Genomic DNA, 15,310 nt, shown 5'->3' with positions numbered 1-15,310 from the left:
GATATTGCACTAAAGAAGTCATCTGTTGCTTTTATATTGTCAGCAAAGGACTAGCATACAAACCTGACCCACATCACTTCAGCAGCCAGGAAAGCACTGGGTGTACAGAGAATATAGTCTATTGCTGCTCTTTCGCAATATAACCTATATGCACACCTACAAATGCATACACAAATGACAAAATAAGGATTGGAGTTTGCTGCTGTGATACTGATCATCAGGAAACTATGAAAATGAGAGATGCCTCTATCAAATGCTTGCCTTTATTATTTAATGTGTATGTGTCTCAAGTAATTATGAACAGCTGATAATCTGCCTTCTTACAAGGGTATGTAAATCTGCTGACTTTACTACAGATAATAACTCCATACACTGTAACACAGACTGAGCTAATTACTTCTCCTCTACCTCTTTGCCATGCAATTTATTCTCAAGATTTCCCTTTAATGTGTAGCCTTTATCAGGCAGCTCTTGCAATGCATTATCTTCTTTATTGCTAGATGAAATACTATTGAAGCTTTGTTTTGGCACGGCCATTCCCAGTGAAAGATGTCTTGTTTGGGACAATTTCAAAAGCTATCCATTACAAGTGAAAAACATATCTGGGATGCCACTGCTGGAATTTCTTTCACCTGTTTCCAGGGAAGGTAGAAAACCATTCTACAGAGCTGACAGGACAGTGAGCCAGATTCTCATCAGCATAAATCAGCACAACTTTACTGAAGACAAGGGAGTTATTTTTCATGCGAGGAGCTGGCCAAGTGTTCTTTCTGCAGCCGGTGCTAGAATGGCATCAATCACCACCCTCAGGCTGGAGGAGACATCTCAGGTGTGCAGGAATCCCCAGTGCAACTGCCACTATGTCTCCTTTATCTTTTTGTCTTTCTTTCCCTTTTTTTTTTCTCTTTGAATTGCTAGAGTTTTATCATATTCCGTTAAACCTAGTCTCTACTCTCAGAGCAATATAAATGCTCCCTGGCATACAGCAACCTAACACTGGCAGATCAGCCTCTTTACTGATCTCCCATGCTTTTGGGGATTTCTTTGTTACTTCCCATGTAGTTAAGGAAAAGGACCTTTGCCCAGCTGATTCACGGTTTCCTGTCCCCAGGGAAATCTATGGCAAGCTCAGTGTCCTTCTGTAGACACCTCTGTGTGACACCAAACAGCAGCAGCCTGGGAGCATATATATAGGTATGTTCTTCAGATGACTGAGCAAGTCCATTCCTTATCAATTAATTTTCTATTTCTCATTCAATTTATTCTTGTAGTTACTGTTAAGTCTACAACTCTAAATATGTTGTTTCATACTGATCCTTGAACTTTCTATTTTGGGAAGCAAGTGATGCTTGATCTTGTTAATGCTTTGTGAAGGATTAACAAGAGTGAATGTCCTATTCAGCTAGCATGGATAGCAGCACTTTGGCTTCTTATAAGTACTTTTTTATGCTGAATTCAGAGATTGGCCATATTCAGGTCTACAGACTGAGAAAAAGATCAGATGCAGGGCCTCAATATGCTATGTAGGCTAAAACTTGTGTTTTGCTGCTAATTAAAAGCAAACAAACAAAGAAACAAACAAAAACAGGCCAGTAACACAGAGCTCCGATCAAAGAATTTGTTTTTACAGTGGTTTAGAGTATTACCACCTGTGATTTTTGTAACCCCTCCTGTTCCCCTGACAAGAAGGACAAACTGTGGGACAACAGATTCTTGCCAACAAGAAATTCCAGTGCTGGAGGGAGTTTTGGTTTTAGGTTGAACTGATGAACTGTCAACGTGAGCAAAACATGGGCAAAAAATCTTGTTTCAAGATTCTGACACTCTTCTACCCCAAAGTCATTATCTTGTATTTTTCTTCTTTCCTTTCCTTTCCTGGCTGCAGTAGTTTTCTTTAGAGACTGTTTTTACACCCCCATTACAGCTCTTGAAGTGTTGATTCATTACTAAAAGAATTCTCTTTTCAAGAATTCTGCTTGGGGCAAGAAGGTTGCAGAGGGTCCTCAAAATGACGTTTCATTGCCATTTCTACATACAAGTGTTCACACTCTGCTTGACTGCTGAAGCTTTGTTCTTAAAAACCTGTGATATGCTGCCTCATATCATTGTGTTCTAAAGAGAAGAAACCAAATAAAGAAACCGAGAGGGAAATACCATCAGTAACCCAGTAAAAGTATATAAAGAGACTTTAGAGTCTTCAACTTCAGTAGATTCATCACAAATCAATTCTGGCTTAAAATGACCACATAATAAGATCTATCCAAAAATGTGATTTATCTAACTCTCAACTAGATCTGGTTTCTTTTGTGGGTTGCACAGCTATAGTCATAACAGAGCACTCTCCACCTCCACGACAAAAACAACAAACTCAAGGCACACAAAGGTCAAATATTCATGGTGATAGCATCCCAGATGGCATCTCCTGACACGTAACCCTACCGAAGCAATTTTCTAATGTCATGGTGAGTAACATTCTTTAATAGAAAGACAGGGGTAGAATCTGTATTCTTGGAAATATTTCCCAAGAAGTCTGTGGGCAATAATTATTAGGAAGAGTTTTTAGTTGTTGATGAATTCATAACTGAGTTACAGGGGCATGACAGTAAGGGTACTGAGACTTTACATAACAGGCACGCCTGACCTATAAATTGGAGAGCAGTTTTTTGTGGTATAGACTGCTGCTGTACATAGTTCCTCAGTCTTCAGACATGATTAATGCCAATAAGAGATTCAAATTAATAAATGGCTCCTAAACTACATGAAAGGAGTGGGTCAGGGGAAGCCAAGGTGAGTGTTCATTTTTCATAATGGTGGTGAAGATTCCTAAAAAACACAGTTTTAGTTGCGTTAACGTAGGGAGCAGAGAGATGCAATGTTTGTGCTACTACTTCAAAACATTTTCTCCATGACCTTCCATCAAGGGTAACGCACAAAAAGAGAAAGTTAATGATCAGTTCTCAGAAAATATGAACAGTCTTAGCTCACTGCTGATGAAAGATTTGCTCTACAGTTCATTGAGTATATTCTGTCAAGCAGTATGTGCTTTTACAAATGCAAATGCAAAGATACCCCAAGTACTGGATTCTCAAGTGCTCAGCACTTCATCTCATTAGGGAAATAGCACAGCAAAAAAAAAAAAAAAAAAAATCCCTGGTCTATGCCTGAATCTCACTCCCATTACAGGTCTTTTGCTCTGACTGAACACCAAGTTCTCCAGTGGCCACACAGCACAGAATGGTTTTGCTGTGACCAAGATCCAGACTATTCTGCAATACTTCACTGCTGTGTCAGACCACATTTCCAAATGATGAAACAGAAGCATCTATTAAAATAAACTAACAGTCTCCTTCATTAACTTCCCCTTTTGATTTTATTCACAGACACTGCAAATGGGCATCAAGCATTTTTCTGGGCTCTTTGTGATGTTGTGCATTGGGTTTGTCTTGTCCATTCTCACAACCATTGGGGAACACATTGTGTACAGATTGGTTCTACCACGGATCAAGAAGAAATCCAAGATGAAGTACTGGCTCCATACGAGTCAGGTATGTATTCAGTAGCAACCCTATGAAAATAATGTCAGCGTGATTAGGAAAGCCTGGACAAGAGTAACGTATAAAAGGCTGCAAGAAGAGCACCACCAAGTGGCAGTTGAAGTGTGACAGCAGCTACTGGAATTTGAAAAGTCTTACTTAAGGATAAAATCAAAAGCACAAAGGAAATACTTTCAAATATTTATTTACTTTATTTATGTTCAGATTTAAAGTGTTCAATCTTTCTTTCTTGGCCCTAGCAATAATATGTGAGTTTCCTGGTTCTATAAGTCACACAGAAAATGTTTCTTTATTCTCCTTCTAGGAACGAGGAAATTTTCTTTAAGCATATTTCTATGTAATTCTAATTCAAAAATAATAATAATAATAAAGAAAGAAAGAAAAGTAAGAAAGGGGAAAAAAAATAAGATCAAGACCTCAAAACCCTGAATGATACATCATGAGTTTTACTCCTTTAGCTTCTAACTCCTCTAAACTTCTAAACCTGGTCCGGAGGTGTTCAAGACCAGGTTGGATGAGGCCCTGAGCAATCTGGTCCAGTGGGTGGCATCCCTTCCCATGGCAGGGGGGTTGGAGCTGGATGATTTCTGAGGTCCGTTCCAAAAGTCATTCTATGTATCTATGCAATGTTCACAACTGCAAAGTCTACAGAAGGGGCCTTTCCATTTGTACTTTTAACCATACCACTCTTTTGGACACCAACAGCGTTATTAATTTGGCCTGGATAGCCCAAAGATTTTATCTTATTATAATGGGCTTCTAACCTTTTTCATGCATGCACGAAGTGCTGGGTAATTTCCTCCACTACTCTAAGGAAAAAATGGAAGAAAATTGCTCTGCATGTTTGCGCTAAAGGAAGAGGTTACTTTGCAGCAAAAGGCAAAAAAAAAGTAATAATAATAAAAGCTTCTACTGCTTTCAAGCAGTACAGTGATAGATATTTTTAGAAAATAATGTAGTTTGCTAAGATCCACCTTTGTTCTCTGGAATTCTAACACCAAGGATTGCTAGTAAACTACGTCTCCACCTTTCAGATTGCCCTTCTTCAGGGAAGTATGGGAACATACATTTGTTGTAATGGCAAAGCACAGACATTGCTTGTATCCTTGAACAAGCAAAATAATTTATACTCAAGTCCATCACACAAAGCCCAAATTGTTTATGTATTTATGGAGCTATTTTTAATCTTGCTTTTAGTAATTTATTTTCTTCTTTTCCCTCTAGAGATTACATCGTGCTCTGAACAGTTCATTTATTGAAGACAAATGCCAGCCTAAGACAAAACGAGTAGAAAAGAGGTAGGAATTTTTGCCTGTCTTAAAAACCAAAGTACAGAAATTACTTTTAAATGAAGTGCAGTGTGTCTGGATATCTACTTATGGGTCTAATACACTCCAAAGATAACAGAACAGGAAGAAAAAAAAAAAGAAAAGGAAACAATAGAAATGACAAGAGGGAAGCAGAAATGAGCTGTTTACAATAGAAAGCATTAAACCCAGAAATCTTGTTCTTTCGTGATTTCCCTTACAGCTAAATAAAGCGCTCCATTCTAAATACACGCATTGCAGATTTTAAAGTTTGCTGCCTTGTTTTTCCTCATATATTAATGAACTGGCAGATGTATAGGGCCCTTTGAGACAGCTTTGCAGTGAATAACTGATCAGGTGGTATATGTTTATTTTTTTTTTCAGCTTTCTTATTTTTCAGAATAAGAACTAAGCTGAAAAAAGGAAAATGCAGTCCTTTCAAAAACCTTTGTCTCTTGTTGGAGAAAAAAGTAGGCAACAAACTTGCCTTGTGCTCTGAAGAGCAAACAGTCTGACTTATCTATGACCCTGGGGAACACAAGGCATTCTCTTAAAACTAAACACTTGCTCAGTAACTTAAAACTTGATGCAGGCAACAGCTTTTATACCCGAGTAGAAAATGAGTAGAGACGTATAGAAAAAAAACATCTTCCTGGCTGCTGCTGTGTGTATTTGGCATGACTGAAACTGCGTGTAACTTCAGTGTGGCCAGAACATGTAAATGAATGTCTTGCTCAGTTTGTTAGTCCTGCACCAATGTCAGCAAATATAAGAAATAAACACTTACAGGCTTCTAGACTGCCTATATGTAAATGAGTTCATAAAAATGCATGCAACTAATTTCCTCTGTTCGTTCCTTCATTTATTGCCCCAATAAATCCTCAGTGTAGCACCTCCTTGCCACAGCAGCTCCTTCCTTTTGATCTCTAAACGGTAGTAACAAGTGCTGCCTGCCGCAAAACATGTCTTCCTCCCACATCGCCCTTGTAGGGGCAGTAGCAGTCCAAGGGCAAAGGAGTCCTTCCAAGTGGGGGGACTCTGCATCTCTGATAATAATCATAAAAAAAAAAAAGCACTGGCTGTATTATTTGACAGATACTGAGCTGTGCAAAAACTTCATAACACAAGGAATGGTCACAAGCCTTATACTGTGGCTTAGAAAGAGAAGTACACAAATATTCTTTAATAATTCAGAGCAGAGATGTGCTGCTGCCAAAAAACCCTGCTTGTGCAACACCTAGCTCATGTGTGTGTTTCTGCATGCCCACCTACAGTCTTTGCTCTTCACATGGTCTAAGCTGCCATTTGCACAGAATTGTGGTGAATTTAACTCAAGACACCCAGTAACATGGTGCCCAGCTTGTAACGAATAATAATGCATCAAGATAGGACCCAGGGCTCTCAAATCAATTATATTACTGCACTTTATTTTATTCCTGCTGAGGACTGTGGAATTACTAAAAGCACCAAGATATAGAAAAGAGGTAGAAAGAATTTGTATTACGGTACTGCTATTTTCCTCAGGGAGGAAACTCCGCTGTTTTTTTCAGGTCTTAACTTTCCAAAACTCTTTAAACTCCATACTAGGAAAACTTCTTAACATCAGTAGCTGAACTCCATAGGATTTCACTTACTTGATGAAACCCAAGTGTTAACTGCAGACTTGGGCCTCTGTTACATTCACCTCCCCAGATCACCTGAGCCGCAAGCAGTAGAATCTGTGGCAGTCACTAAAGCTTTATCAAAGAGCTGTGCTTTAAACTGTGAAATAAAAAATATATCTGAAATGACACGTTAGTGATAATGACACTGATGTCTGTTGGGAAGCTCACGCTTCTACACTGCAAGGTTTGGATAAACCATGTCATCATGTCCACTCCCCCAAAGGACTAATGCTGTAAAGAACTCTAGATGTTGCAGCCACAAAGGCTTTCAGAAAGCTTTGGAAGCAGTCTTAAATCTTCCTGAGCTGGAGTAGAGAGGACTGTAATTCAATAACTAAAAAATAAAAATAAAAATGTGGGGAACTTGAATTTTAGGATTCTGTTCGATTCTTTGGTATGGTTTACCACAGACATTTGGCCATCTGTGTTTATAATTTGTACTTCTGAGGAAAAATAATTCCAAAGATAAAGGAATCATATTTAAATGTAATTGATAGCAGCAGCAGCATATTTTTCCAGTAGGATGGCTCCCAGGGAGGGGTTGCATACTCACTTGAGAAGGCTATGATTTTGTATTAACTCTCACACCTCTGTTCAGGTCCCATGTAGGGAACAGCCAGCATGCTGTGTGGAATACAGCCAACAAAGGCAACTGTCACCGGAAAAAATACGTCTGCACCAACGAGGGGCAAAATGAGCTGGCGATCCGACAGCACCAAGACATCGCCCTGCCGCAGGTGAGGAGAGAGACTCCGGCTTCTTTAACGACCAACGGGAAAGCGGACTCCCTCAGCATTGCCAGGACCTCGGTGACACAAGAGCTCACAGAGCTGGAGAAGCAGATCCAAATCATCAAGCAGGAGCTGCAGCTCGCCATGGACAGGAAATCAGAGCTGGAAGAGTATCAGAGAACAAACAGGACTGCAGAGCCCTAGGCCAGCATACTCGGGCCCTTTCCCCTTTTCTCCCTTTCTCCCCTCCTCTGTAAAATTTTTAATGTGCTTTTGTAATGCCGGGAAGAGGCATGAAAATAAAGCAGGCAATATGCTCTTCATGAGAGCAGAGTTGCAGCAGCCCACAGCCACTGCCGCCCTCCTGGGTCCTCCTCCTTTCCTAACAAGTTTTGCATTCTCCCAGCCAACTTCAGCCATTCCCAAGGGACTAGAGAAACAAGAACTGTCTGAACAGCAGGAGTTCCTGTTTCCTTCACTTGGCACTACAGTGAAGTTCCCTCTTTTTTAGCCCTCTCTGTGCATTAATTCAAAAAGAAAAGGAAAAAAAAAAAAAAAGAACAAGGCAATCTAAACTGCTCATTGGAAGCATGTCCCTTGTTGGTATGTTTTTGTTGTGGTACCTACGGGTTTAGTCTCTGTTTATGCTAAGGCTCCTTATGGTTGCCTCATTACACCAGGTGCTAGTTTCTATGTTGGCAACCCCTTCCCTCCTGGCACAGGCTGTGGTTCACGAGACAAATTCTTGGTGGCAGTCCCGGTACACACTGTTCCCTTAGCTCTGTCAGCACAAATGCAGATGTGGCTGCTCTGTGACTGTGATAAAGGAACTCAACCAGCTTAGAAATAACTTGGCAAAAAAACAAACCACCACCTCTGTCTGCTTCTGAGCCTGGGTTCACTTTGCACTCCCACCCAGAGAGAAGCCATGCAAAAACAGCTGCACTGGCAGACGTGAGGGGATGGGTTCACAGTGGCACAAGGCAAGGATGAGGGGAGGGGAGAGGGCAGCAGTGCTGCAGACCATTATCTACGACCAAAGCTGAGGTATCTCCTCTGTGAAACCACTCCCTTAACATTCTCTGTCTACAATTGATGTTAAGGTTCTTTCTCACAGCCAAAGTAACATAAAGGGGATCTGGTCCACTGATTTATTCTGACACCAAACTCCCACCGAAGTCAAAGGGAATTTGGCACCAAAACCTCCTGGTGGACCAATGCTCACTGTAAAGGGGATTGAGATTTGCTGTTTCAAAGGCAATGTACTGAGTGGTGCTCCCTCCAACCTGGATGATGAGTAGAGTGGAAGGAAGGGTAAGCTGTTCAGCATCTGAATAAACAATACATCAATCCAAGTGACTGTGTTATTAATACAGGATTTCCATGAGTTTTCAAACAACACTTCACAACACATCCTGTATTACAAAGAATGTTTGTCAGAATTAACTCTGGTTTCCCAGATACATCAGTAAAATCGTCTTTACCCTCCCTGTATCTCCAGCCAACTGTGTGAATGTTGCCAAGGGTGACAGTCCTAGCAGGCATGGTTAAAGGCTTCAGCCAGACATGAAAATGTATTAAGGGGTTTGAATAAGGCATACTACCTTTTTTTTTTTTTTTCCCCCCACCTTTAAGCTTTCAAAAACACTTGCAAATGAAAAGCTTTGCACGGGCTACTTAATGCTGATAGCAGCAATACCCAGACCAATTAGTTCCATTAAGAGAAGCTCATATTCTACTCCCCGATCAGTCTTTGGCCTCTGCTTTTGGGCAGCAAGCACGGCTGCTTCTTTCAATAGTCAGTTACCCAGAAAAGAGTGGATTAAGACATAAAACAGGAACGTGGGGCCAGGTGACGTGACACCTGCACATCAGAGAGGTCTGAAACACCCAGGAGGTCCCTTCTTACCCTGCACCTAAAAAAATACACGACCCAGATCAAGTCACTCAATTTGCATTTGTTGCCTTCCCTTACCCTCCCTCACTCATTTAGATAACCAGCTTCTTCTGAAGAGCTTTTTATCTGTGTAATATCCAGTATCTTCCAACCTCTGACTTCATTTGGTTAGAACAAATGAATGCTATTTTTTTCATTATTACAAGACAAACACTAGGAAAGAAATATTCCAAGCCAATTTTATCAGTAGATTTATCAAGTTTGTTACTTCCATATCTCTACATGTATTATGAGTCCAGGGAAAGTTGATCGGTATTAGCTTTAAAAGATGTGAAATTAAAAATCCTAACGAAATCTTAACTGTGCATGTTCTGGTTCAAAGTCCAATCCAAACATCCAATCTTTCAACAAACCACTCTTTAAAGACAAAAACACAAATGAAGAAATGTCAGCCACCTAATAATTAATGGTAAACAAAAACCTGTGTTTCTGCTGGGTGCCTTAGGGGCTACTCACATGTCAAATGCAAAACAGGGATTGCTCCGAATTACCACAGTATTAACCAGAGGCCTTTTGGTTGAGGGTTGAAGTTATTGCCCAGCAGAGACAGGTTTTGTCAATAGGCAGCACTGAATGAGGATGTTCCTTTAAACAAAAGCATTATGTAACACTATCACAATGGTTTCAAATAGTCACGCAACCACGAAACAAATCTGAAGGCTACATCAGTTTAAGGTAATCTGAACTTAATTGCTAAAGGTGCACAGTTTCCCTATCAAAACATCAACCTGGCAAAGAAAACAGGGAAAAATGAAAGGTTCTTGCAATTTGCCTTTTTCACCAGACCTCAAACACACTACAGGGAAGAGTGGGTTAACCCCACACACAAAAAGTACAAGACTTAGGGATGTAGAGGAGGTCAGCTCACACACATCTGACCAGTTGCTTGGTCCTTAGATTTCTCAACTCTGTACCAAGACCCAGAAAAAAAGAAAAACACAAGGATTTTTCAATCAGGTCTGCATTTCCATAGCCATGTTATTCTATTGTCTCTCATCTGAGAGAGAAGAACCCAGCCTGATCCCACAGGGAACAATGTTTGCCATGGCTTTCAGGATGTTTGCCCATCCTAGAATGAGGAGTATTGCACACAAGTCAGTGCCTGCAGGCTGCATGGAGAGGTGGGGATTGGCTGTGTCAAGGGGCTGTACATGGTCCTGTCTCGTGCCTCAAGTTTAATTCCCCCCTCCTCAGACTGAGGCAGGAACTTTACTTCCTCAAGGATTTCATCCTGTCCGGATTCCACAAAGCCCTACACATATTTACAAAGGCCACAGAGGAGAAAGCAGAAGTAGATTACAGCCAATGGACTGGAAACAGAGAGCTATCCTTAGGGCTAACTTGATGTTATAGAAGAGGCAGACAGAAGATTTATAGGACAGCAGTCAGTTCAAACACTTTTTGAGCTCATATTATCACAAGCAGAGAGTAACTTCAATCAACATATTTGAAGAACGGATGGCATCTGGATTGAGTAAGAACACAGATGATGGTTTTCCTGCTTGACACAGGGTCAAGCTAATGATATAAGTGACCTGTGATGTGTCCTGACATTTTTACACTCTATAAGATTGGTGGAAGGAAGGAAAATCAAAGAAAATTTCCAGACTTTGCAGCTGTACTTCTTTCTGACCTCATCTATTTTGAATGGGATTTTTTGTTTCTAAATGGTAATACTTTCAATTCATCATTCCACGCTGATTTATTTTGCCCATGACACACAACCGTCACCTTTATAGGCCACCTTCTTGATGGCAATGCTCCTCAGAAACCATACTGTGAGCTCTTGCAAACTCTTTACACTCCCCCAAATGCACTCCGCACACACACACACACACACACACATCACGCTTCCCCACCTTGTTAATGCTACAGAGGCTTTTTCTTTATTTACATTTGATTACTCTGGTTCAGTTACTGAATGTGGACAGACTTTCTCTAAAGAATATTTGTACCCCTTCTTTTTCAACAGAATTATTTTTAGCCTTGATATACTTTTTAATCATTTTCACTCATTCAGGCAAGCCAAAACAGACTATCTAAAACATTCACTGTTTCTCAGTGTTTAAATTATAAGCACAGAAAGATGTTTAATAGCTTCCACAATAATCTTCAAGGACTTACTCAGCTTAAAACTAAAATATTATTTTATAATAAGAAGATATTTTTATCTTGGGGAGGAAAGAGAAAACGAGTGTCTTCGAACGTCATCTGTGAATCAAATCCAGAGTGCTTCAAATGTTTGTTTGTTACTGTGACCAGAGTAAACCCAACACTGACAGTATATGCACAGAAGTTTACAGCTTAACTTAAGGTAGAAATGCAGAGTGACTTCATGACTTTAGGACTTTGTATACCTATAAAGGCTGTATAATTCAGGTTTTTCACAGCTGCAAAAAAGTGTGGTGTTACAGCAAAGCTGTTCAAAAATCCAGGCAATGTTTGCTGGTGACCAAAGTCCTGCTTCTGATGAGCAGGCATTTGTACCACGAAATCTCCCATAAGTATATTATTCCTAACACATCCTCTCCTTTCTCTGACATGAAGTCACGAACTGTAATCCAAACAGCAACTTCTAATGAAAGTGAAGGTTCTGCTTTCATTCCTTCTGCACACACTAAGACAGCATATAAGCCATAACACAAACTCTCAGCACCCCAGCTTCCCCTTGCAAAGTCAGGGACGTGTTCCTTCTCAATTTTGAGGATTCACAGTAATTTACATGGTTCACAGGGTTTAATTCATATTTTTGAGTCTTTTGGAAAGCTAAAAGTAGCAATGCATACTACAAGATTGTGTGTGATTAATTACTTTCACTTCACTATTGTTTTTGTTATTTTTGGTATAAGCACATACAGGAAGATAATTCAGATTTTATGATTCAATTAAGGTGCGTGGATGAGACAAACCTCTGGCAGTTCCAAGAGGAACTTCCAAGAAAATCAAGTATTACAGGAAAAACACCATACCTTATGAAAGAATGTTGTAAATAAGTGACTTACCTTTCATTTTTAGCAGCAGACTTCAAATGTAGCCTTACAGTACAGGGAGTATAGAGGCTACAATGCATGTTGTGTCTATCTACAATGACAGAACGGATGCACAAATAATCCAGCATTTTGGTACTTCTGTTGTGTTAGGAATAAAGTTGTGAATGTATAGCCAAAAGGACAAAAGTTGTTCCAGATAACTATTTTTGAAGACAGAAGAAGAAATTCACCACTCTGCTTTACAAGCTGCAGGCTTTGGAAAAAATGTTTCCAATAACCCTGCAAAAGACAGAAGCACATCTAGATACTACCAAAGTCAAGAAAAAAACAGAGAAATAACCCAATCCACAGCTTTTATTATAGCTTGTGCATTACAAGATTAATCTTTGTGGCAAAACTGCACCAAAGAAACCCCTACAAAGTATTTTCTGGAACCTAAGGACAATGACAGCAATCTCTCAGCCTAGGAGAAGACGTCCACATCGACCAGGGTCATCAGTGGTATGCTATTTTCAAAGATTTACCAACAGCTTCTTTCTCCCCTTATGAATATAAAGATGTGCATATGCTTTTGGGGACGGAGGATGTTTACTAATGCACCAGTCTTCACAGATTCTTGGCCTGACTCAGGAAGATATATGCCCAAGGAGTCACTCCACTAAGCTCTACAAATGTACCAGTTCATTCCTTATTTGGCCTTTCAATGGGAAGAGCTTCCCATTCACACTCAGTAATGCCACCATACTTTCACAGGATTTAATACTATACAACCAGAGCAAATTCCTGAAATAAAGGAGGGCAGACTTTGAGCTGTTCAGGACACTGGTTGGCAGAGTCCCTTGGGAGGCAGTTCTGAGGGGCAGAGGAGTCCAGGAAGGCTGGGCACTCCTCAAGAAGGAAGTCTTAATGGCTCAGGAGCAGTCTGTCCCCACACACCCAAAGACGAGCTGGCATGGAAGAAGACCGGCTTGGCTGAACAGAGAGTTGTGGCTCGAGCTCAGGAGAAAAAAGAGGGTTTATGATCTTTGGAAAAGAGGGCGGGCCACTTGGAAGGATTATAAGGATGCTGTAAGGCTGTGCAGGGACAAAATTAGAAAGGCCGAAGCTCATCTGGAGCTCAATCTGGCTACTGCTGTTAAAGATAAAAAATGTTTTTATAAATACGTAAACACAAAAAGGAGGACTAAGGAGAATCTCCATCCTTTACTGGATGCAGGGGGGAAACTTAAGTCACAAGAGATGAGGAAAAGGCTGAGGTGCTTAATGCCTCCTTTGCCTCAGTCTTTAGCAGCAAAACCAGTTGTTCTCTGGATACCCAATACCCTGAGCTGGTGGAAGGGGGTCAGGAGCAGACTGTGGCCCTCACAATCCACGACGAAATGGTTGGTGACCTGCTACAGCACTTGGACGTACACAAGTCAATGGGGCCAGATGGGATCCACCTGAGGGTACTGAGAGAACTGGCAAAGAGCTGGCCAAGCTGCCTTCCATCATTTATCGGCAGTCCTGGCTATCAGGGGAGGTCCCAGTCAACTGGTGGCTAGCAAATGTGATGCCCACCTACAAGAGGGGACGGAAGGTAGACCCAGGAAACTATAGGCCTGTTAGCTTGACCTCAGTGCCAGGGAAGCTCACGGAGCAGATTATCTTGAGTGTCATCACACGGCACTTACAGGGCAAGCAGGCGATCAGGCCCAGTCAGCATGGCTTTATGAAAGGCAGGTCCTGCTTGACGAACCTGATCTCCTTCTATGACAAAGTGAAGCGCTTAGTGGATGAGGGAAAGGCTGTGGATGTGGTCTACCTTGACTTCAGTAAGCCTTTTGACACTGTTTCCCACAGCATTCTCCTCAAGAAACTGGCTGCTTGGACTGGCGTATGCTTCGTTGGGTTAGAAACTGGCTGGGTAGCCGGGCCTAAAGAGTCATGGTGAATGGAGTTAAATCCCGTTGGAGGCCGGTCACGAGTGGAGTCCCTCAGGGCTCACTACGGGGGCCAGTCCTCTTTAATATCTTTTGCGATGATCTGGATGAGGGGATCGAGTGCACCCTCAGTAAGTTTGCAGATGACACCAAGTTAGTTGTGTGTGTCGATCTGCTCGAGGGTAGGAAGACTTTGCAGGGTGATCTGGATAGGCTGGACTGACGGGCTGTGGCCAACTGTATGACGTTCAACAAGGCCAAGTGCCAGGTCCTGCACCTGGGGCACAACAACCCCAAGCAGCGCTACAGGCTGGGAGATGAGTGGCTGGAAAGCTGCCTGGCCGAGAAGGACCTGGGAGTATTGGTTGATAGTTGGCTGAATATGAGCCAGCAATGTGCTCATGTGGCCAAGAAGGCCAACAGCATCCTGGCTTGTATCAGAAACAGTGTGGCCAGCAGGCCTAGGGAAGTGATTGTGCCCCTGTACTCGGCTCTGGTGAGGCCGCACCTCGAGTACTGTGTTCAGTTTTGGGCCCCTCACTACAAGAAGGACATGGAGGTGCTCGAGCAAGTCCAGAGGAAGGCAACAAAGCTGGTGAGGGGTCTGGAGAACAAGTCTTATGAGGAGCGGCTGAGGGAGCTGGGGTTGTTTAGTCTGGAGAAGAGGAGGCTCAGGGGCGACCTTATCGCACTCTACAGGTACCTTAAAGGAGGCTGTAGAGAGGTGGGGGTTGGTCTATTCTCCCACGTGCCTGGTGACAGGATGAGGGGGAATGGGCTGAAAGTTGCACCAGGGGAGGTTTAGGTTGGATGTTAGGAAGAACTTCTTTACCGAAAGGGTTGTTAGGCATTGGAATGGGCTGCCCACGGAAGTGGTTCAGTCGCCATCCCTGGAGGTATCGAAGAGGCATTTAGATGTAGAGCTTAGTGATACGGTTTACTGGAGGACTTGTTAGTGTTGGGTCTGGACTGGGTGATCTTGTAGGTCTCTTCCAACGTAGATGATTCTGTGAAGGCCTCACTTCTTTCTGCAGGACCACAGACAGCTCTCATCCCACCAAGCCAGGACTTCACTGAGATATTTTCCAACTTGACAGTGTGAAATTGATAGATGGAAAACATCCTCTGAGGCATCAAAAAAATCCACAAAAAAATGAAGGCGAGAATAAAAGAATAGGGACAAGA

General features: G+C 41.8%; 1 protein-coding gene across 1 annotated transcript in view; it reads left to right on the top strand.

The window, feature by feature from the left end:
- The window catches only part of GRIN3A (glutamate ionotropic receptor NMDA type subunit 3A), a 79,064-nt gene extending 63,762 nt beyond the window's left edge, over positions 1 to 15,302 (top strand). Inside the window, exons 7-9 of the mRNA XM_080573363.1 lie at positions 3,381 to 3,545; positions 4,779 to 4,852; positions 7,124 to 15,302. Coding sequence (XP_080429489.1) covers positions 3,381 to 3,545; positions 4,779 to 4,852; positions 7,124 to 7,460 — 576 coding nt within the window. The 3' untranslated portion in view covers positions 7,461 to 15,302. The remainder of the gene's footprint in view (positions 1 to 3,380; positions 3,546 to 4,778; positions 4,853 to 7,123) is intronic.
- Positions 15,303 to 15,310: the final 8 nt, after the last annotated feature.

This window comes from Anser brachyrhynchus, assembly GCF_964034855.1.
Source record: "Anser brachyrhynchus genome assembly, chromosome: Z".
Taxonomy (NCBI): domain Eukaryota; kingdom Metazoa; phylum Chordata; class Aves; order Anseriformes; family Anatidae; genus Anser; species Anser brachyrhynchus.
The sequence above is the reverse complement of the archived record's forward strand: the minus strand, read 5'-3'. Positions and strand labels throughout refer to the sequence as shown.